General features: G+C 36.1%; 1 protein-coding gene across 7 annotated transcripts; it reads right to left on the reverse strand.

Annotated features, from left to right (window-relative positions):
* Positions 1-2,454: 2,454 nt before the first annotated feature.
* cracdlb (cracd like b) lies at positions 2,455-22,304 on the reverse strand. 7 transcript variants are annotated; one of them, XM_067405032.1, is made up of 12 exons: positions 22,222-22,304; positions 15,151-15,249; positions 10,180-10,236; positions 9,671-9,827; positions 7,782-7,911; positions 7,454-7,615; positions 7,288-7,356; positions 6,957-7,172; positions 5,613-6,864; positions 4,013-4,335; positions 3,669-3,771; positions 2,455-3,554 (listed from the first exon to the last, which is right to left on the reverse strand). In XM_067405032.1, the coding sequence occupies exons 3-12, from the start codon at positions 10,226-10,228 to the stop codon at positions 3,406-3,408; spliced, it is 2,610 nt and encodes an 869-aa protein (XP_067261133.1). In that variant the 5' UTR covers positions 10,229-10,236; positions 15,151-15,249; positions 22,222-22,304; the 3' UTR covers positions 2,455-3,405. The 7 variants fall into 7 exon arrangements, with proteins under 7 accessions (XP_067261133.1, XP_067261135.1, XP_067261134.1 ...); XM_067405034.1 differs by lacking the exon at positions 22,222-22,304 and adding an exon at positions 21,215-21,548; XM_067405033.1 differs by lacking the exon at positions 22,222-22,304 and adding an exon at positions 21,099-21,225.
* Positions 22,305-22,632: the final 328 nt, after the last annotated feature.

The raw sequence follows: 22,632 nt of genomic DNA on the forward strand, positions 1-22,632 counted from the left end.
TGAGCCGGAGCAACGGGGGGTCGACACGCATTATTAACATCAGCCCTATCTCTCACTTTCTTCATCTTCATTATATTGCTGGGCGTCAGACACAATAGCGCCTCAATACAATGCTGACTTCAAACAGCCTGACGGATCCACTCCTCATTTTCAACCCACCTTCTTTTTTTACTTCCCTTTTGTATATTTCTAATTTTTGCTGTTTTTACAACAATTTTTTTTTTCTCTTTCAAGTCAGCTCACTGTTCGAGAGCTTTCTTTGGCGTTCATCTTTAGTTTGATTACACATCTGTCGAAGTGCTTGAAACATACTTGAATAAAAGTATGGATAATAGATTGATCGATCAATCAATACATGGATGTACACAGTATCTATGGCGTCATGTTTTGTGTTGTTATAAAGGTTTGGCACACCTGGTGTTCAGTCATTAGCACTATTTTAGACATTTGCAGGATTATATATAATAAATTGCAGGCCTGCTTATTTGACCCAAATCAAGCTAAAATTGGTATATCTATGAGCATGCGCATTGGAGAGCACATGTGAGGCTTCTGTGAGAACGCCAATAGAGTGCCTCAGAGATTATTATGTGTTTTTGTAGGCCAACCCGGAAGTTAGCGGCGCACAGGTTCACCTTGATCGAAAGCCTATGCATTTTTCCCATCGACTTTTGGAAAATCGCCAAAAATAAGCTCTGTGTTTAACAAAGGGTTATGACACTTACACGTTTTGTCTATCAAGATAATCTTTACAAGTTAACACAACATTTATACATTTTGAAGCCTAAATAAAGTCGTCAGATATAAAAGGCTAACAGTAGGCTATAAACGGACTACAGCACACCATGGTCGCGGATCAACGTCGTCACCACCAAGCTTCCTCAAACTTTATTAAAAAAACAACTTTATTTATATGATTGCGCTGTGTATGAATACTTATCCACTTTTTCATGAGAAATGCTGTCCAAATGTCCTGTTTGTCATGATGACGTCTAAAGTCCCCGCAAAAGGAAGTAGTCCCTTTTAGCAACTTGTTAGCAACCGCCGTTTTTAAGACACGGGTTAAAGTGGGTTATAACTGGTGTGTTTTATTTCATAGATCAAAACGTGAAAATATTTAGAGGATTTGATTACCACAGACCTTATTTCAGGCGATTTAGTAAAAACCCATTGACTTCGGGGCGATGGAACCGGAAATCCTAAAATGCTAACTCGTTTCCGGGTTTTGCCTACAAAAACATGCCATCCCTGAGGTACTCTATATTGGCTCTTTTAACTCTAGGGCTGTGCCGAAATCACATAGCCTACTCTCTTGATTACTTAGGAAAAAGTTACTTTTCGAAAAAGTAATTACTTCACGACTGCTAAAAAGGTATGTTCTATATAGTGTGTGTACTGTATAGTAGGCTATGAATGTAATCTGGTGTGGTGACAAAATTGGTCCCCCCCCTTGTCAGTTGCATCGCTTTGACATTCATAAATCCTCTCCCAACACATTGTATTTATTTATGCTTTTTGACGCTGTTTACACTGTTATCTGTGTTTATGATTAATAAAAAAAAACCTAGGGGAAAAAAATCCTCTCCTGCGGCTTCATGCTAGCAAAGTGTCCATGGTATGCACACTTCAGATGCTGAAGTAGTAAAGTTAGCTCATCCGGGTACTTTTTGCCTACTGTTTTTCGCCTACTTAAAGGGTCAGTTCACCCAAAATTGAAAATTCTGCCATTTATTACTCACCCTCATGTCGTTCCACACCCGTAAGACCTTCGTTAATCTTCAGAACACAAATTAAGATATTTTAGTTCAAATCCGATGGCTCCGTGAGGCCTTCATAGGGAGCAATGACATTTCCTCTCTCAAGATCCATAAAGGTACTAAAAAAACATCTAAATCAGTTCATGTAAGTACAGTGGTTCAATATTAATATTATAAATTGATGAGAATATTTTTGGTGCGCCAAAAAACAAAACAAAATAACGACTTATTTAGTGTTGGCCGATTTCAAAACACTGCTTCAGGAAGCATCGGAGCACAGATGAATCTGTGTCGAATCTGCAGTTTGGAGCACCAAAGTCACGTGATTTCAGCCGTTCGGCGGGTTTGAACCGCGATCCGATTCATGATTCGATACACTGATTCATAACGCTCCGATGCTTCCTGAAGCAGCGTTTTGAAATCGGTCATCACTAAATAAGTCGTTATTTTGTTTTGTTTTTTGGCGCACCAAAAATATTCTCGTCAATTTATAATATTAATATTGAACAACTGTACTCACATGAACTGATTTAAATATGTTTTTAGTACCTTTATGGATCTTGACAGAGAAAGTGACATTACTCCCTATGAAGGCCTCACGGAGTCATCGGATTTTAACTAAAATATCTTAATTTGTGTTCCAAAGATTAACGAAGGTCTTACGGGTGTGGAACGACATGAGGGTAAGTAATAAATGACAGAATTGACATTTTTGGGTGAACTAACCCTTTAAAGAAGTATGCTATTTCCCAGCTTTTACCCCTTTTAAAAACGTATTTGTGGCATGCTTGCACATATTCCGCTTAACGTTACATGGGTTTTCCAGAGCCCTGTCCACTTTATTTTTCAACGCGGAAGTAAGGTGTTTTCTATGAATGTGCAAGACTTCCGATTTATTAGGGAAATAACGATAAGAATATCAAAGAGCAGTAAACAGTAAAACGGTTTGCGCTACAAACCAGCGTGTTTATAGGACTAATTAACACAATAAATTAAAGTAATGTGGTAAGAAACACCAGTTTGCAATAACAAGCAGTTTTTTGTAACGTTACATCTAAAAATAAAATAACTGGAAGCGAATGACACCGGAAGCCAGGTAAATCACTATTTGCCACGTGTCATCCTAACTTGAATGGAATTGAAACTCTTGTAGTCAAGGTATGATGTGTCCACCAGAGGGCAGTGTTCTGTCATCATGTTCTCATAAAGTTTGTATTGCTTGAAAAGTGTTTGTAATATTGCATTTTTATAAATGCCACTTTTAAATATTGTTATATAATGCAAATACGTTGTCCCACTGTATCTACTAAGCATAAGTAGTTACTGTTAAAGTTTATTATCACTGTATTATCAGCTGTTTTGATGTAACATTATTAAAGATGCTGACAAACTAGATATACATGTTCTTCATTCATAATTATGTAAATAACAATGCTTGATGCAATGCAAACATTGGTGTAAATCTGTAGAGTAACATCTTACTAATGCGAATTAATTATATTTATACAATATATTAGCATACCAATTTATCAATTACTCACTCAATCTCACACACACACACACAGTATTACATTCATTCCTTGTAACATTAGGTATTGCACCACTTCATCAGTCCATCACTGAATGTCTCTGGTTGATTGTCTCGTCTTCATTCTAAAGTTTTGTCACTCCAAGCTAAAGACTTCCTCTTGGCAAGCTCCATCCAGGACGGCTGAGCTCCATCTGACCGTGGCGGCGGCGGCTGCTGAGAGACGTCCGGCGGTGATGTTGCTGGAAGCTCAGATGTGACGGTAAGTGCTACCGCAGAGGAACACAAACGTACACATCATTGTCTATATCAAATGACAAAGCTTTGATGAACAGCAAAAAATTGCAAACATTTTAAAGGTGACAGTCAAAGCTGTGCTTTACTTTCTGTGTTAGGTGTGATGGATTTTGCATTCCCATCCATCTTGTTGGAGGATGCTGCTCTCTTTATTGTGTCATCTTCTGCTGTACAGTTCCTACCATTGTCCTGCCAAGAGTAAAAGAATAATCTTTTAAAAAATGTCTTCTATTATTTTGGATCTTTAATTTACATCTTAATGACCATAAATTTATAATAGTAAATTTCCACATATTTTGAATTGCGCATTGCATTGTGTTGTGTTTTAGGTTTAAAGGAAATGTACATAAACTCAACGGAAAATGTCCTGGCTTTCTGATTTTTATGATATTAAATATGAAGTGTGTTCTGTGCTATCCAGCCATGTTACCTGCTTGTCTTTTGATCCACTAGGTGCTGGTTTAGTAGGAAGTCTCTGTGAGGCCGGCTGGATTGGCGTGTTCAGTGTGTGCTGTGTTTTCAGAGGATGAAACGCAGTGGTCAGCGGCTGTGTTTTAGGCTGTAAGGCTGGTTTGGGAAGCTGTGCAGGAGGTGCTATTAGAGGTGAAGGGTGGACTGGTGAGTGATTTGTGGTCAATCTGCTCAATAATGGGTGGTAAACCTTGGTCTTCTCTCTGGCTAGACTCATCCAGCATGGCTCAGACACTGACTCTTTAGTTGCTCCTGTTGTATTTTGGATAGATGGTCTTCCATCTGTGTAAAAAAAAAAAACAACAACTACATTTTAGAAAGAAGAAAATTAGAAAGAATTGTACATTTCACTTTGTTTTCTGTTATGAAATAACACAATAATCAGTAATAATTATTAATTTTGGATGACAAATTCTGATTACAATTAGGTTTACCATGGCAGTTTATTATTTTGGTATCAACAATTTCAGATAAACCCACTGCTAAATGGCACACTTAAATAAAAGTGATTGGCTGTTGTACATTTCAGGCAGACTCTTCCTGTGTAAGTCAGCCATTCTTACCCAGAATATCCAATAGTCAAGTTGTATTCTCAAAGATGTAAAAAAAAACATATATTTTGATATTTTAATTAAAGGTAGTTTAATTTAGTATCATTGACAAAATAATTTCAGTTAGTTTTTATTCTTATATTTTATGTTTTCATTTTTAGTCAAAATTGTAGTTATTAGTAGTATGTTTTTGTCTCTTTTTAAATGTATATATAGTTTTTATTACTTTGTCAGTTTTAGTTATTTTTAGTACATCAAGTCAAACTAAATGAGAAATGTTGCCTTGGCAACTAGCAGAGAGTTTTTATTTATTTTATTATGCTATTTTAAAGGTTCCTCATTTTATTTTGGAGGTCTCCTACAATAGGTTTACATCCAAGGTCATAAAACATAATTTAACATCATAATTTCTCATAATATATTTCACATCAGCTCATTTCTCATAGAGTCTGAAAACAGTTTGTCCGAAGATTCTCACTCTCTAAACCCCACCTTCCTGAGAGCCTCCTTTGCACTTATTGGTAAGACGGCCCAGTCTGTTTTGATTAGTCTACTCTGCTCTGATTGGCCAGATGACCCAGTGTATTGTTATTGGTCTATCGCTTACATCCTGTGTTGGAAATTAAACACCTGTTACCATATCTTAATTTTTAGCTCTGGAGACTTCCTTAGCACTTGATACACAGTGATACAAATTATATGAATTTGTTGGAATTCGTTTCAGCAGTTTTTTGGAGACAATAACTTTATTTGCGTGCACTTTGATCTTTAAAACTTTACAGACATTTACATCCACAAACAGCTGTACTACACATTACATGATTGGTAATATTTGAAAAAGAATAATGAGAGGACTTTAGCTATAATAACCCTGGTTCAAATATCCAGTTCCTTAAACATTTTAGTTTAATTTTATCACAATTTCTTTGAAATAAAATGTCAAATGAACCAATTAACCAAATAGATATATTCTGTATATAGTTCAACAGAAAGAAGAAAGGCATTTACACTCACTGTCTTGGGCAGCAAGCTGACAATCCAGGCTCTGTGAATCTTGTTTTTTGGGAACACTGTGTTTACTCTTGGAATTGCCATCACACATATTTCTGAAGGTTTCTGCTTTCCCAGCATGCTCTTCTGAGACACCTATTGCTGTATTAGACTCTAAACTGTACCGTTTGGTTTCATCCTTAATTTTGGAAACCTCAGAGCGATATTTCAGCGACAGAGAGGTTGTGCGGAGCTGCACCCCAAAAGTATTCTTCCTGTCTTCAGGTTTCTCTAGTTTCTCTGTTTCCACATGTTCTGTAGCAGTATCTGTCTTCTTAAGACTGGTTCCCGTTGTTGGTTTGGACATAATAGGAGGTGTTACTTCTTTACGAAAACTTTTTTTATCTTGCGTTTGACGGAGGAAACTCTGAAACTCTGTTGGTTTCGTTTCTCTCGCTTCATCTTTCTGCGACTCTAGGTTGGGTTTGTTGGATTGGGTCTTGATTCCTGGAGCACCTTTCAAATGTCCCTCATTCTGCTTTGGCACAGTCTCACTTGTTATTTTGGAGTGATTCTTTCCAGATGCAATGAAAAACTGCATCCTGTCAACCAGTTCAGGTGCACTTTCCACTCCAGCTTCCCAAGGTTTTGTTGAGGCATCCATAGCTCCTTTTGGAGACGGAGGGCTTCTTGTTTCCATTTTAGGCTTTGTGATGCGAGGCAGAGGTGCAGGAAACAGTCTAAATGGTGCTTCCTCTTGAGTGCTTTCCTTTGTGTCTGTTCCACACATAAGATTCTCAGTCGTCTGAATCTGGGTGTCGTTTGTATCATGTGTCAGGATAGGTGAATGAGCTCTTAATGACTCTATTTCTCTTGATGGTTGTGTAGATTCTGGAAGTCCTAAAGGTGATGGTGGACCTGAGGAGCTCAAGGTCAAGCCAAAGGACATGGGCTGCAAATAAAGAGGATTTGTGGTGACTCTCCCCTCAGATTCGGGAGATTCTTCCGACTTCAGGATTTCAGCACCTAGAGATGGGAAATGAATTTCAGTTCTGTTGGGGTTCTCCTCCTGGTCCAGCACTGACATTGCAGGAGTTGTCGCTGTAGGCTCTGGAGAGGTGGGTTTCTCTTTTAGATCTGACGTTGGAGAGGAAGACAAGCAATGGTGCACCGTCTCAGTGAATGTCATGGTTTCATCATCATCCTCCTCAGACAGAACATTGTCCAAATCACTGATGCTTTCTGAACGATACCTGGGAGAAAGAGATACCTGGAAAAGAGAGACCGAAATGTCTAATTATACATACAGCTTGATGTAAAGTAGCTGAGGCAATATGCATTTTATCACCCTCACGGTCTTACCGTTGGCACTCTGTTTCCTCTTGTGCTGGCTCGCTGGTTCCTCGGTTTGACTGACATGCGATGACGGGCAGCCGAGTTATCCAGCCTGGCCGTGTAACATGCAGGGCTGCTGAAGTCAACTCCTGAAGTGGGTGTGGTCGAGGCTGAGGTGGGGGAGATGATTGGCTGTTTGGAGACTGGGGATAGAGGCCTTGATGATGGCTGGAAAGGATCACCCTGAGTGAGACAATATTTACATACAGTAATGTGTATGTTTATTCACACAGATTGTTTTTAATAATTCGGTTTGTCAATATTATGTATTATTATTATTATTATACATGAATATTACCTGTTCCTCTTCTTCACTTCCCGTTCCTGCTAAACTCAGAGAGCTCAGATGTTTCTGAGATTCAGGATACTGTAAGAAAAATTCCATTAATAAGGTCAAATTTACAGTAGTAGCAAATGTCTGCTATGTTTTAAGCCTAAACTTTCCATCTCTATTGTTCTGTTACCTTGTAAACAGCTCCATGCATCACTCGCTCATGGAAGGACGTTTCAGGTGGACTGCAAGGTAAACCATCGTCCTCTGAAGTGGTTCCTGAGTCCTCTGTGCGTTTACCAGGAATCAACATTGGAGGAGGACCTAGATGTAAGTTCTGTTGCTGTAGTTTCAACTGCGGAAACAAAATACAAACCGCTTGCTATTAAATGAACCCTCTTATTCGAATTACAGTTGAACAAAGCACACTGCCTGAGCATAATAAGAGTATCTGAAATTATTCTGATCTTTTTGAAAACATTTGCAAGCTGTTGGTTTTCCCACAAAGAACATTTCCTTACTTGTAAGGCCTTAATTTTGCCATGAACGTTCTCTTGTGAAAGAACTCGTGTTGGTTCTGTGGACTGGGTCTGATCGGTAAAGAAGATGCTATCGTGAGACAGCGCCCTGGAGCTCAGACACTGCGGGTACCTGCAGATCAGATTCAATAAGTTCATATATCTATATCTATATATATATATATATATATATATATATATATATATATATATATATATATATATATATATATATATATATCAGTGCTTCCCACAGGTTTGAAATATACTTGCGGTGGTAGCCGGGTGAAAAATCCTCCTATTAGCCATGGCACAAAAATGGTCTACTTCTTCTGACAAACAAATAATGTGTGATTTTTAACAGTATTTTTATTTATTTAAATTAATTTTAATTAAATAACATATTACATTAATTACATACTAATATTATGCATTATTATGCATTGTAAATTATGCAAAATTACAGCATTTAAATGGTTCACATTGTCAAATAATGTTCTTAATCTTTTCTTCCTGTGGGGGAGACTACAATAATTTATTATGAATTAAATGGAAATCAAATTAAATACAATTTATTGTGTACCCAAAATACCAATAATACCCAAAATACCAATAATGCCCAAAAGAAAAAGAAAAAACTTAGCGTGTGACTTTTAATTATAAACAAGTCCGAAATACACAGGTACTCTAATTTTGAAATGTCTGTACTATTGCAGGCTGATCCTTCAGATTCTTACAACTGTATAAAACATTTTATATAAAGGCCATGAAGTAGGCTTTGTAATAATTCATCAACTTGAGTTCATTAACAATCGCTTGGCATAAATCTGCGCTTTTCATTGATTGAGAATCACTTTGAAGCAGTCTGAAGCGCTGTTGCGCCAGCTTGTAGAAAGCGCAACAGCGCCCCCTTGTGACTTTTCAAAATGCAGCGCCCGTAGGAATGCTAGCGGGAGTAAACAGTTCTGACGCACACATAACGAGTAGGTACGAAACAACTAGTTAATTGAGCGTGGATGGTTTCATTATCTTGGGTGGATATAAATGTATAAGAGGATAAAAATAATAAAAACAAAAATGTGTCTCCGAATATACTTGGGTGGCCGTTATTATACGTTGGCGGCCCGCCCAAGTAAAGTCTATGTGTGGGAAGCACTGTATATATTCACACACAAGCACACTATAGTGTACAAAATACCCAATTTTATTCATTTGACATCTAATCAGATGAGCAAACAAACAGGACAGCTCATTGATTTTAAAGTGCCCCTATTATGTTCTTTTAAAGGTTCCTAATTTGGTTTTTGAGTCTCCTACAATAGGCTTACATGCATCCAAGCTTAAAAATTTTTTTTTAATTTTCTCATAATATACATTGCAGCATCACCTCTTTTCGTACAGTGTCTGAAACTGTTTGATAAAGGATTCGGTCTCTCTAAACCCCTCCTTTCTGAGAGTGTACGCTGCTCTGATTGGTCAGATGGCCCAGTCTGATGTGATTGGTCTATCACTTACAGCACGTGTTGGAAATGAAACACCCATTACCATATCTGAATTTTAGCTTCGGATCTTCCTCAGCACTTGATACAAACAGTAATGATGGCTTCCTCTGGAAGGGATTGCAAAGTGGACAGCCAATGAAGACCATAGGCTGACATTACGCAAATTTGTTTCAAGCCTACGTAGGTTCATGCTGGAAGTAAGACTGGAATAACTGATGACTCGTTTCAGGCAGTTCTGAATCGGTTCTTTCTTTTTGGAGACAAAAACTTTTATCATGAACTTTGGTTTGCAGACCTTAACATTGACAAACAGCTATATTATACACAACACAACATGAAAGAATAAGCATAATAGGGGCACTTTAATTTATTGACATATCAGCGACTTACGAAATCTCATCTTCAGAGTCGTAGACTTCCCTTCTGCCCCCTGGAGCAGTGATGTCACTAGCGGACTGGCTTTGCTTAATCAGCCCTTCGCTTTCCTTTTTCTTCAGTTTCCCAAAGAAACGTGTCTTTAGCTGCTTAAAACGTGACTTCTTCCTTCCTGTTGAAGAGACCAGGAATAAGAAAGACTGATTTGAATGGATCTCCAGAAATGAGAATATCTGTTTGTACAGTAAGGTCAGATTTGGTTCTGTTGGATTTTATTTACCAGAGATTTGTTTGTTATTTGTATTATTAATTATTTATTCATTCAATATTGGTGTCTTATATCATAAGTTATATCATGGTTAAAGGAGTTTTAGACATTCTTGCTTAATGTTGTCTGAAAAAAGCCCTTAAACGTAGTAAAATCACTAATGAATGTTTCTATTGCATTAGTATTTCTCATCAATAAATCCTTAAGAAGAAAACGCATGAATGTATTCCAATCAGGAATTCGAACAATCACAAACCTGTGACTTCCTCTGCATTTTTGTCCATTTCTCCAGAGCTCGAGTCCATGTTTTTATCTGCTGAACCACAGTAGAAGAGAAAATCACTTAATGACACTTTAATGAGAAACAAAAGGCTTTTAAATCTCAGTGTGTGCAGACTGGATGGAAGTAACAACCAGAATCTTGCTCATTTGCGTGGAAGAGTATCTACTTCATGTCTTGTATTTATAGCAGTAAAGATCAGCTGATCACAGTTAACTGATGCACTCTGTTTGCACTTTAGTACATCATTTCCTGTGTTCAAAGGTGATGAATCCTGTTCTAAGCATTTGTTAGGATCCTCAATGCCCTTATAAGGATATAGCTGTTCCTTAAAGGTTCTTTATGCAGAGACAGCTGAATTCAGAATAGCATACTACTATACTACTTTAGTAAGAAAAACTAACTAAATAAATAAATATATATATATATATATATATATATATATATATATATATATATATATATATATATATATATAATACTGTTAAAACATCAGCAGCCTAGTTGTGATCTACTAGTATTGTGCACTACTACGTCATAATACCCAGATTATTGCTCACAAGTTTGATTGCGTAGATGTAAAGCGAGAGAGTCATGTGCTGGTCTCTTTGCTTTTATACTGGCAAACATGACGTGCATTGCATCTGCTTTCATCCTGTTGAGCTTGTCCTACTGGCAAACCACAGATTGTGCAAACGTCTCCTGTGTCTTTATATTGGCTTTGTGTTGTGATATAATCAGTCGCCTCTTGTAATACAGTGACTTCTAAGGGGAGAGAATAGATTGTTCACTTTGGCCAGGTCACCAGTTGCTTAGTGATGCAAAAGGGTGACGCGCTTTTTAGTGAATACTAGATTGTGTCTACCTGCAACCTGGGAAACCAACCCCCTGTCCAAGCTCTTACAATTCATTAACCACACTCTCTCACACACACACACACACACATGCCCTTAGTTCTCAGATTTATTCTTTGGAGTGTTTGTAGAACATCAGAACATTTACTGTTAGTTTAGTTTATTACACTTACAGTATTTCATTCACAGATTAGATCAATAAACGTAACAGGTGTTAACATTTAGTGCATTGTTGTGCAGCTGCTAAGATTTGCTGTGTGGTTTCTAGGGTGATGCTATTCTGAGGCTGTGTTTGAAATATACCCTTACAGTTTTTCTCGATTGCTAACACACTATAACTGATTCATTTGACACAATTTCCCAAACCATTTATTCAGTTTCTCAAAACTATAAACACGTTTCACTTGTTTTTACACACATTCCAATTTTCTTAATGATTTCTGCCAAACTCTACAGAAAAATGCCCTTATTTTACAGTGCATGTTCTCATTCAGAAAACACAAACTCGTAGTATAATTAACTCAAGTGTCACTATGTCAACTCAAATAGCACACATTTATCCATCACTAAACATTCAGTAGAAAAATGATGAAACAACAATCAGAATCTTGAGATATCGGGATAATATAAACAGGAGCACAGATGATTGTGCTTTATAAATTGCATTCTATAATCATCGACAGGTTTTTTACTACTTACACATACAGTATAATTACAGTACACAGTAACTTTATATAAGAGAAATTTCACTATTCTGTGTCCAGTAAACTGTAGCACATGTGCAACCTCAAATTTGTGATTGTCAAATTTGTAGCAATTTTTCATGTGCTGTATTCTTTTGTCAGAAGACCAAGAAACTGCTATTGTACAGTATACGGTGCAGAGGATGGCGAATTTATTTCTTTATTTATGTATCACTGTAATTGACAGTATGCTGTACTGTGTTGCATGCACATTTCATTTTTAGTTCTTTGGTTTTTGAACTTTTCTTCTTCTTGTAAGATCAACTACTCCATCTCCTGTAAGATCACTTTACAGTAGTGAAATGAAAATAATTTTTCCTAAAGCTCATTGTTGCATTTTACTCTATCTGCGCTCTTTCATTTATGTTGTATACTGTAATAGACACTGAGCTGCCAAATTATTCTTGAATACCAATAAGAGGTATTTTTGTTACTGTATTATGAATTGATCTCAGTGTTCACTGGGCAGGAAAGTAGTCTGTGTATTTGCAGGTTTTGTGTGACATCTGAGACCAAAGTTTGATTTTGACAAAGGTGAACAATTTTTTGACTAAAATATATGATTTTGACATGGAAGTTTGAGGTTTGGTGCGAAAATGGTGACTTGTTTCATGAATTGTGTGTTAGCAATTGAGAAAAACTGTAAATAGGGCACTATTTGATTTTGAAGGAACAGCTATTTCGAAACCATAGTTGACATTATTGAGTGCACTCATTCAATCCCATAATGCACCACAATAGCGAGTGTACAGCCAATGTAGGCTCAACGGCTAGGGAATACCTATAATGCACTGTGAGAGTCGCACGCCGAATGAATTCTCACGTCTGACCAGAACATGACGCCTCCATTCATTTCTATTGGATCCCCCCCCCCCCCCTCCCCTTTAATTATAAACCAGATGAAGATTTTAAATCTGATCATTAGAAGTAATAGCACATCTTTCCTCAATAAGCATGTCAATAATTAAGCCAAATTTTAATACTTAGCATTAGTGCTTTGTCCCCTAAAGTAAGTATGAGGAATAATAATAGTGATGCTAACAATGCAATCAAACAAAAAAAAAAAAGGTTGTTATCATGGCTGTAACTTTATCTTGTTGTGCTCTCTGGGGTGCGTGTGTCTGAAACACAGCATGACATGGTTCTATAAAAAACTATAAAATAAATAAGCAATCAATTTATGTAAATGGTTGTGAGTGTTAGCATACGCACACACACCTGCTACTACTGTCCTCAGGCCTTAACCAAACAAACTAATGACAGAAATACCAATAAGCCCCGTTGTCCTTGCTGTCTAATATCGGATCATTATCCCATGTGCTTCTGAGCGTGCAGGGGATGACAAAAGTGCTGTACATTCACGTTACGCACTAGTCAGGATTAGGATCAACACAATGGCAGATAATAGACTCTTGTTTAAACAAAAGATCAAAAATCAATATTAAGTAACAATAGAGGAAGGCTAGAACATCAAGGGTCGGCTTTCTAAGTCATCTTCCCGCAGGTCCTATTCATAAATATCAATGTGTTTGCATATAAAGAGCCAAAACATGGCTGTATTGGCTGCTGAAAATTTAGCTTTGCCATCACAGGAATAAATTATATTTTTAAATATGTTTTTACTGTATGTTTGATCAAATAAATGCAGGCTTAGTGAGCAGAAGAGACTTTCAAAAACATTTTAAGCCTCTATTTCGCATTGTTCTAATATATTTAAATGTTGTGTTGCATTTATTCTTTGTTTTTAACTATATTATTATAATTAATATTTTATTTCTGTACAATTTATTACAAGTTAGATCACCAATATAACAATTTGAGTCAAAAGGTTAAGATAAAATGTTTTAGTTTAGAGACCTAGAAATAGTGCAGAATATGTCTTGTAAATAGTACATCATAATGTTTAATTTTAGATGTCTCAGAATCCTTTAACATTTCAATTAGATAATGAATTCCAGATTTTCACAGTAAACAGTAAAAAGTTTCCCCTAATTCAACATAAAACTTAAGTTTAGTTGCTGCCTTAACCTGTTAACTGTCACCCCCACTTTTTTTTTTTTAGACAAGAAAATGCACTATCCAAACTTAAATGGTTGTAATTCAAAAATACTTTGGAGTATAGACATAAGGCTGGTCTTGTTTTAAAGATGAAATTTGGCAGATTATTGTAGACGTGAAATAAGTTATGCAAGTGAAACAGAAAAAAAGTTATAGAAGTTTAAGTTTATGAAAATGTAAAATGTAAAAATATAATATTTTATATTTTATATAAAATATATATTTTACAAAACAAGTTTTACTCTAAAACTGCAAGGAAATCAAAGCCAAAAATCTGAACAAGTTGTGTTCCAAATTTCAGATTGATATCTCAAAAAATGAGCTTTCAGTAAGATTTTGTTTGGGCGCAGTACCACACTTTTTCACTAGATGACAACCAAGCTCCATTACTGACCATATAAAGGCACCTCCATTTCCATATATGGTTTGAGTGATCTGAACCATATATTTCCATTATTTTCATACAATTTATGAAGTAGACATCCTATATAGAAGTAGTATGGGAAGTTTGGCAGAAAATTGATATGAATTCAGCCTCTAATAAACATAAAAATAACATGTATGTGGGTTATAGATCACCGCCACAATCATAAATGTATTTTTTTTTTTCCTATTAAAAACATTTTCAGACCTTTTTTTCTCAAAAAATTGAATGGATGTTATCTTTTGAAATCTTGGCATAAAAACAAACATGTTTCAACCAATCTTTAATGATTTTTCATGTTCATCGCTATTTCAAAATAAAGGTCTGAACATGCCTTATGAGTATGAAAATATGCTTGTTGCAAATTGATAAATTACTGCTCCTCTGTAATTTATTTTGAAAACCAGTCACCAAATATGTAAACTAGAGATTCTAAGCTTTCAAATGATATATAGTTTGTCAAGATTTGTTTAGGTTTAGTATAGAATATTACTGTTTTAAATATGTAATGGCTGTGGGCCCACCGGTGGGCCCGTGACAGTTAACAGGTTAAAGGTACAGTAAGCGATTTCTGAAAAACACTGTTGATATTTGACATTGACACAACAAACACACCCCTCCCTTCATTGCTCCGCCCCCCAAAATAACACACTATGCAAACACAGGCGCCTAGAATATATTCACAAAATTTGTTGTGTTGATTTCAAATTTCAACAACGTTTCTCAGAAATGGCTTGCTGTACCTTTAAATTAAGTAAAATCAAATTAGCTGTACAAGTCATTTCAACTCAAAAGTGAGGCGACGTCCTGAATTGCTTGTAAAATGAAAATGAACAAAAACATTCAATAGAATTTCTTCTAAACTTACCAGTAGCTTTAAGTCAAAGCAGAATGATCTCCCTCGTCTGAGAGCTTCCTTTGTTTTCCACTGTGGTCTCCAGTTCTTGATTGTTTAGATCACTGACATCTGCAAATGAAGTTGAAGAGCGGATTATAGCAGGGCAGAAACACTGGGTTAGGGAAGGAGAGACAGAGGAGAGAGAGAGATCAGGAACAAAAAGTTTCATAGTAACAGGATGTGAGAGCAGTAAATTAGATGTTGTAAAACTGTTTGGGATCTTCTCATTGGTTGCTGTAGGTATGGTGCTTTTTTTTTCATTTTTGGAGCCTGACGACATTCAATTCTTTCAATGTACTGCTAAATTTTTCCATTTGCTTTGCACAGAAAGGGTTTGGACTGACACGAGTATGAGTAAGTGATATCTTTCTTCACCCTCTCTATATTTGCGTACACCTTCATGACTGCTCAACTTTCGCATTGTAAGGAACTCAAGGAAAGTCCCTTAATGATCTTTAGTAAAAGCCCTTACTGAAGCATCTTTTTCCTCTGTAGGAGTTAATAATTACAGTAGGCAGGTGGCTTTTCCCCTAAAATATTAAAGTGATCATTGGCTCTAATACTTGCCAGGAAAAAAATGAAATTCCAGTTTTGTACTAAAATTAAATTGCCAGTATTTTATGAAATGAGTAATGAGTAATGATCTGAATACCAAATGTGACCACAAAACCAGTCATAAGTCGCACGGATATGTTTGTAGCAATAGCCAAAAATACATTGTATGGGTCAAAATGATTGATTTTTCCTTTATGCCAAAAATCATTAGTATATTAAAGGTACAATATGTAACATTTTTGCAGTAAAATATCCAAAAACCACTAGGCTAGTGTTATATATTTTGTCCAGCTGATTACAAACAATATCTCTAATGTTTTCAACTACTTGTAAATCATGAGAAAATTCCCATTCTAAACAGTGACACGGGGCAGTGCAGTCGCCTGTCAATGACGTCAGTTACCGCCTTTACTGACGTAGAAACCACATGACAACAGTGCCGTGGACAAATGCGGAAGTAGTGTCTAGCGTCCAGCAAACCACTAGCTTGCTTCAAGCAGTTCCTTATTTACTTCTTGCACGTTTTATGGTGGATTGTGTTACTTATTTATGGAACATAATTACTGTTTACCATCTGCCGCTGGTTCTGTCGACAAGGACAGCTCCCGTAAACTCATGACCGGAAAAGCGGAAGCGGCGCCGGCGGCTGTGTCATAATAAAAGTCCCACTGCTCGTGAGGCGTGTGTTGATCAATCGCTCCAGCTCCTCGTTCAGCTCCCGCAACACTCGGTCCTGCTCTGCTTCATACTACAGTAACGTTAATAATCGCATCCACGAACATGAGTTCTTCCAGACTCCAATCCCTATTCTTTTGCACCGTCCATTGAGATGGAGACCACGTGTCCCAAGTTTCCGCTCTAAAACTTGGCGTCATCAAACTACGCCTTTGTTTTGAATAGGCTTCTAGCGACCTCTAGCGGAAAAAAATATCACAAATTGTACCTTTAAGTAAAGATCATGTTCCATGAAGATATTTTGTAAATTTCCTACCGTAAATATATCAAAAAATATTTTTGTGGTTGGATATGCATTGCTAAGGACTTCATTTGGACAACTTTAAAGGCGATTTTCTCAATATTTTGACTTAATTTTTGCACCCTCAGATTCCAGATTTTCAAATAGTTTTGTCTTGGCTAAATATTGTCCTATCCTTACAAATAAATAGAAAGCTTATTTATTCAGCTTTCAGATCATGTATAAATCTCAAAAACTTCTAAAAAATTGACACTTCTGACTGGTTTTGTGGTCCAGGGTCACATATTATAGGTAGAGCATTCATAGTGGTTTAGAATATGAATAGGTTGAATTAAAACTATAGGCCATTGCTTTTTACCCAGCAACAAATGTCTGCTGGAGACAAAAACATGAATCTTTATCCATTTCACTGTTGCACTGGTAATGATAAGCCACATGATTGTTTATTTGTTTTACTGAATGTAAAATTAAAGGACATTTGCATCACCCATTTCATTTACATACTGTATATGCCAAAGTACTTTATATTGTGTATACTGTACAATGTAAAAAAAAAAAAATGCTGGGTTAAAAACAACCCAAGTTGGGTTGAAAATGGACAAACCCAGCGATTGAGTTGTTTTAAACCAGCTGTTGGGTTAAATGTTTGCCCAACCTGCTGGGTAGTTTTAATTAACTCAACTATTGCTTAAAAATGACTATTGCTTGCTTAATATGAACCCAAAGTATGTTGGAAATGAACATTTATTAATATTGTTTAACAAATGAACATGTATTTATAAGTTTAAAGAATATTAAACAATAAACATTTATTAAATTGCTTATTAATAAATGTTCACCTTTTGATTATTATTGTTGCCTCTTATGTGTATGATGTTTAATTTCCAACCTATTTTGGGTTCATTTTAAGCCAGTTGGGTTTACTAAAACTGCCCAGCAGGTTGGGCAAACATTTAACCCAACCGCTGGGTTAAAGCAACCCGATTGCTAAGTTTGTCCATTTTCAACCCAACTTGGGTTGTTTTTAGGATGTTGTTGACTGCAGTTCAGACTTTTGGCATGTCAAAAGCTCTCAGTTGTCATTTAAAAAGCAAAGGTTGGCATCAATGTTTAGACACATGCAAATAAACATCCCAATCCTTTGAGTAGTAACTCGTTCTTACCACTGACTTGGCCAAGGTAAATTTGATTAAAAATGTAATTTAGTGCATTAGTCGAGCTTCCTGTAATATTTATCTCTGTACTGCCAATGAAAACTGCTGGTTTAAGCATGCCCAGGTGTGTTTTCTGTATTTGCATATCTCTGTGGCCCTTTGAACTATGTTTTGTGCACTGCAACTGATTTAAAACTAAGCACAAGGCTGATATGCTTGAATAAAGCATGTATAAAGTCCCACAAAGTGCACTCAACTATATCAAGTCTAATGCTGCCTTCACGTGCTATTGGAGTTATCGTAAATAATAGTTAGAAATTGGACATGAACAGCCTCTCAAATCGTTTTTATGACTGGGAGAGATAATTTTGCTATCCGAGTTTCAAAGTTGGGCGGGCCATACATTTTAAATATGGTGGAGAAAAGAACAGAGTTTAGTTTAATCCATTTTTCCCACTACATACATCTCATGAATATATATTTATGTATATAAATAACCATTGGATGAATATTGTATGTATTATACACGTCGAAAAACAGCATTTATGTGACTGAAACACTGGAATTGTCAGCAACCTACAGTATCCAGATCCTACCTACCTATCCTAACCTGTCTGAGGCAATGTTTAAGTGGTTGCCAACAAATGAGGTGCTACATTTTATTCAAAATCTATTGGACGTTGACTACGTACAGTATGTTTAATATATTTTGGCTTTAATAAGATTTGCCTAAGAAATAGACAAAAAGGAATCTTGTGTCCTCCATGATTCCTATTCTTTCTGGCAACAAAGTACTTGAATGTGAGAAACTTTTAATTACGACTTCAGAGGTGGGAGGTAGGAAATTTCCGCTAGCATGTGAAGGCAGGAAGAGTCTTCATTTTGCCTTTTCATGTCCACAAACAAACTATTTTGAGTAATACAGGCTTTCTTTTTCCTCTTTATCCTCAGATCAATTAGGATTTGTGTTGTGCCTGACAATGCCCTTTAGCCTTTTTCACCATACAGGGGTGCATTTCCCAAAGCGAACTATGGTTGCAAGTTCCGTCGTTACCAATAGAGTTCAATGGAACTTACGACCATAGTTGGCTAACGATGCTTTTGGGAAACGCACCCCAGCACAGCCTCTCACGTCTTATTGCTTGCATAGAGACTGTTTCGCTTTGTGTGACATAATTTCCTTTCCATCTTGTTTGTCCCCCAGAGCTTAACTTACGTTCAAACAGTGCAGGTGACACCGGAGGAGTTTCCCAGAAGACCTTTCCTAAAATAAGCTCTGAATCAACAGCTTACACAATTTATGAATGTCAACAAGTTTTAATCGAGCTTTCAGCCTGCTCGTAAGATGCTAAATGAATCCTTTAAGAGCAACCAAAGAAGGAGACAACATTATGCAGTTGGCAACCGGTTGTTTTGACCCAATGTAACCCAACACCCTGAGACTCGAGCAGAAATGTCATCTCTCTCACTCTGGCGCACTTTCTCCGGGTTCGTTTTTTCAGATTCGACCTTCTCTTTTCTTTGGGCATGAATGCGTCAATTCAAGTACTGCGTTACCCAGGTGAAATGCAATCTGCGCAGTCAAGCCCATCTTTGTACATTGTACAGCATGTGGTACATTCAGTTCGCTCACTAAAATCCCTTGACAAACTTTTGTTATGCTTTTTTTTTTTTTTTTTTTTTTGTTGGCTATGAGAAATATTTATATTAGGATATACCCAGCTAACATGTTCTAAGAATTTTCTGAACATTCTGAACATCTTTTTTAAACATTGGTTATGTGACCGTTAGAGAAAACATCAAGGGAATGTTCCATTTTATCATTTTGAAAACATTACTTTTGAATGATCTCTGTGTTTACTGGCGCAAGGGCGGGACAACCTGTCACTCACATGAGATCCACCAATAGCAAACCACAATCATCCAATCAATTCCTAATGAACAAAACCATGTCCTGCCCTACATGTTTTCTTGTTTGAGAAGCTGTATTGCAGCTTCCATTTCATGAAAATTAAAAAAAAAAAATATTAGATAAATATCCAACTTTAACATCCATGAATGATGCATATGGGTCAGTGACGTGACGGGTCATTTTTCTGTCCAAAGGCCTTAATAATAAAAAACAAAGATATGACATCCAAAGTATGTGAGGTAGTACAACTAGATCTCTTTTATTGAATCCAAAAAGTTTTAATTATATTTTGCTACATATAAAGGTATTTTAAAGACTTTGAAGTGTCAAAAGGTCATTCGGTTTAACCGTCCAAAGGCCAATACAGCCATTTTATTTGTGATTAAAATATCTAAAAATTAATTAAATGTATATATTTTTTTTTTTATTCAGGCATGATTTTCTAACATCATATATCAACACAGTGCAAAATGATATTAAAATTATGTGTAGAAGTCGTTACTTCGTTATGAGAAAAAATGTCCGGAAAAATGAATTTCATTGATGTCATTCGGAGTGACCAATATAAAGGGACCATTTTGGATCAAGTCATGTGGTCAATATCATGTGACAGGATGTGACATCATTCAGACACCTGCATGATCGTGAAGCAAAGTAACTAACTCACTTTTAACTATTTAAAAAAAACATCAGGTCATTCGGTACAACCGCTATAAAACATGGAAAATGTTGTAATATTTAAAAAAAAAAATTGTACTAAATATGAAATGTTTGATTGTCCTTTTGTCAGCTAGCTATATCAGCCTGTTTGCATTGTTTGAAAAATATCCTTTGGTATAACCAAAAGTGTCATTGGGTAAAACCAAAATTTCGGTTAAACCGAATTATTTTTTTGTTAACAAATGTTGTCCATCTTGTAAAAAATGACAAAAAACGGTGTTAATTGATTATAAAAACCACATAATCTCATTGTTAACACTTAATACAATTATTTATATCTCCATTGTTCTTTTACACTTTTAAAAACCTTATTCATCAATGATCCATATATACCATTTTTGTGCTAACATTTCTAGAATATTAGTAAAAAGACTACTTTAAACAAAAGTTCTATTAATGTTACTGGAAGAACATTTGTTAGCTGGGTAGCCCGTAAAAAAGTAACAAGTAGGGCACTAATTATAGAACAGTTTAGTACGTTTTAAGTCTGGAATGGCATGAACACAGATAGACGGCACAATACGACACATTGCTTTTGTGGTTACTAATATAATAAGAGAAAATAATGAAGTAATCAAAAAAGACATAAACACGTTCATACCTTGACAAAGGCTTTGTGCCGAAACGTTGGTCGATAAAAACTTTCTGCAGGTGAGTGTGCAGTCAAATCTCATGTATGTTTAAAATAATGAAGATCTATAAGATTTATTGACTCACTTTTATCCTTGAAGCACTGCATTAATCTGTTTTCCTTTCAGGACAGTTTAGTTCTCGTTCTGCAAACATTAACTTTTCATCAGAGAAGGTGACTAATTTGCTTGAACATTAACTGTGTTTTAAAGATATACCTGACCACTCCTAAACGCTGCTTTCATCCTAAACGTACTGACCTTTGGATTAAAATGATTTTAACTGAGCTAGACAGACTTCCTTTCAAACATCACTGTTTCAACACCAGCGTAGGAGGGCAGCAGTATGGGGCAATTATGTACAAAGCATCTAGAAATGATAAATTAATACCTCGGTCGGATACAGACAGCCTATGTAGGGTTATATAAGATTTATAATACTGTAGCTAACATAGATTTTGTCAGTCACTAAACTTCACAAGCCATGTACAGTAACAGTATAATGATCTACTATCTAATGAGCCCATGCTTAGCTGAACACACTAATAACAAGTGCTGACATGACATCATATGGTAACAGTGAACATGAGAGTGACGCACAGAAAGTTATTCATTGAAAACCTCTTTTTCAGAATCACATTATCAGTGTGAACTGAGAATCAGAATTGCATGCCTTTGAAACAGCCTCATTTTATTGAAATTCTGCAGCCAAAGATTGTTTTTATCCTCTGATGTTGGCCTTATTCACACTTCACATTCTCTAAAAGGTTTTATCCTCCTTTACCTTAGAGAAAGACATCTACTGAGAGCAACATTTGCCCAAAATTAAAGTTGCTTTCAGAGTTGCTAATTCTTTTTTAAAGTACAACTGTGCATAGATAGATAGATTGCAATATATAAAATATTACTTTTCAAATTTAGCATCTCTTGGTTGGAAGTCGCAAAGATCTTTTCTTAAAAAAAAAAAAAAAAAGGTTTCTTTCAAGACTGCGTCGATTTTTTTTTTATTTTATTTTTTTTATAAAACAACTCACCAAACCATCATGCTTCCTATTACCTGTGAAGAGGATGGATATCAACAGAAAAATGTCTTACCTCTGCGGAATGAAGATGCAGAAGCGCGTACCTGCGCTAAGATAATCAAAAACACTCGCGCAGCTCGTGAGACTGAACGAAACTAGTGAGCTCACTGGATAGGCCACACCCACATGATGACGACACACATGGCGCGCTGAAGCGTACAGGTGAGCTTCTTCTAATGAGCTTTGCACTGGTTAGTGTTTTCTTGTCATTTATTTATGTTTTTCAATTAACTGCAGGTATTATAAAGATGATGATTACCATTAACGAATAATTAAACAAAAATGGAGATAAATGAACTAAATAAATGAATAAATAATTACTCTAAGGACAAAGTATTAAGAAACATGTCTCAGTTTTTGTTTTTAATTCAAGAGGTCTGGCAACTTGTGCCATATAAAAACTACACTTTGAATAAATAAAAAA

Source organism: Chanodichthys erythropterus, chromosome 12 (assembly GCF_024489055.1).
Source record: "Chanodichthys erythropterus isolate Z2021 chromosome 12, ASM2448905v1, whole genome shotgun sequence".
Taxonomy (NCBI): domain Eukaryota; kingdom Metazoa; phylum Chordata; class Actinopteri; order Cypriniformes; family Xenocyprididae; genus Chanodichthys; species Chanodichthys erythropterus.

Coding starts and splice junctions, on each gene's coding strand:
- cracdlb (XM_067405032.1), bottom strand. CDS start 10,228: ATGGACTCGAGCTCTGGAGAAATGGACAAAAATGCAGAGGAAGTCACA. Junction 7,912..9,670: donor GACTCTGAAGATGAGATTTC/GTAAGTCGCTGA, acceptor TCTGATCTGCAG/GTACCCGCAGTGTCTGAGCT. Junction 3,555..3,668: donor CATCACACCTAACACAGAAA/GTAAAGCACAGC, acceptor CCTCTGCGGTAG/CACTTACCGTCACATCTGAG.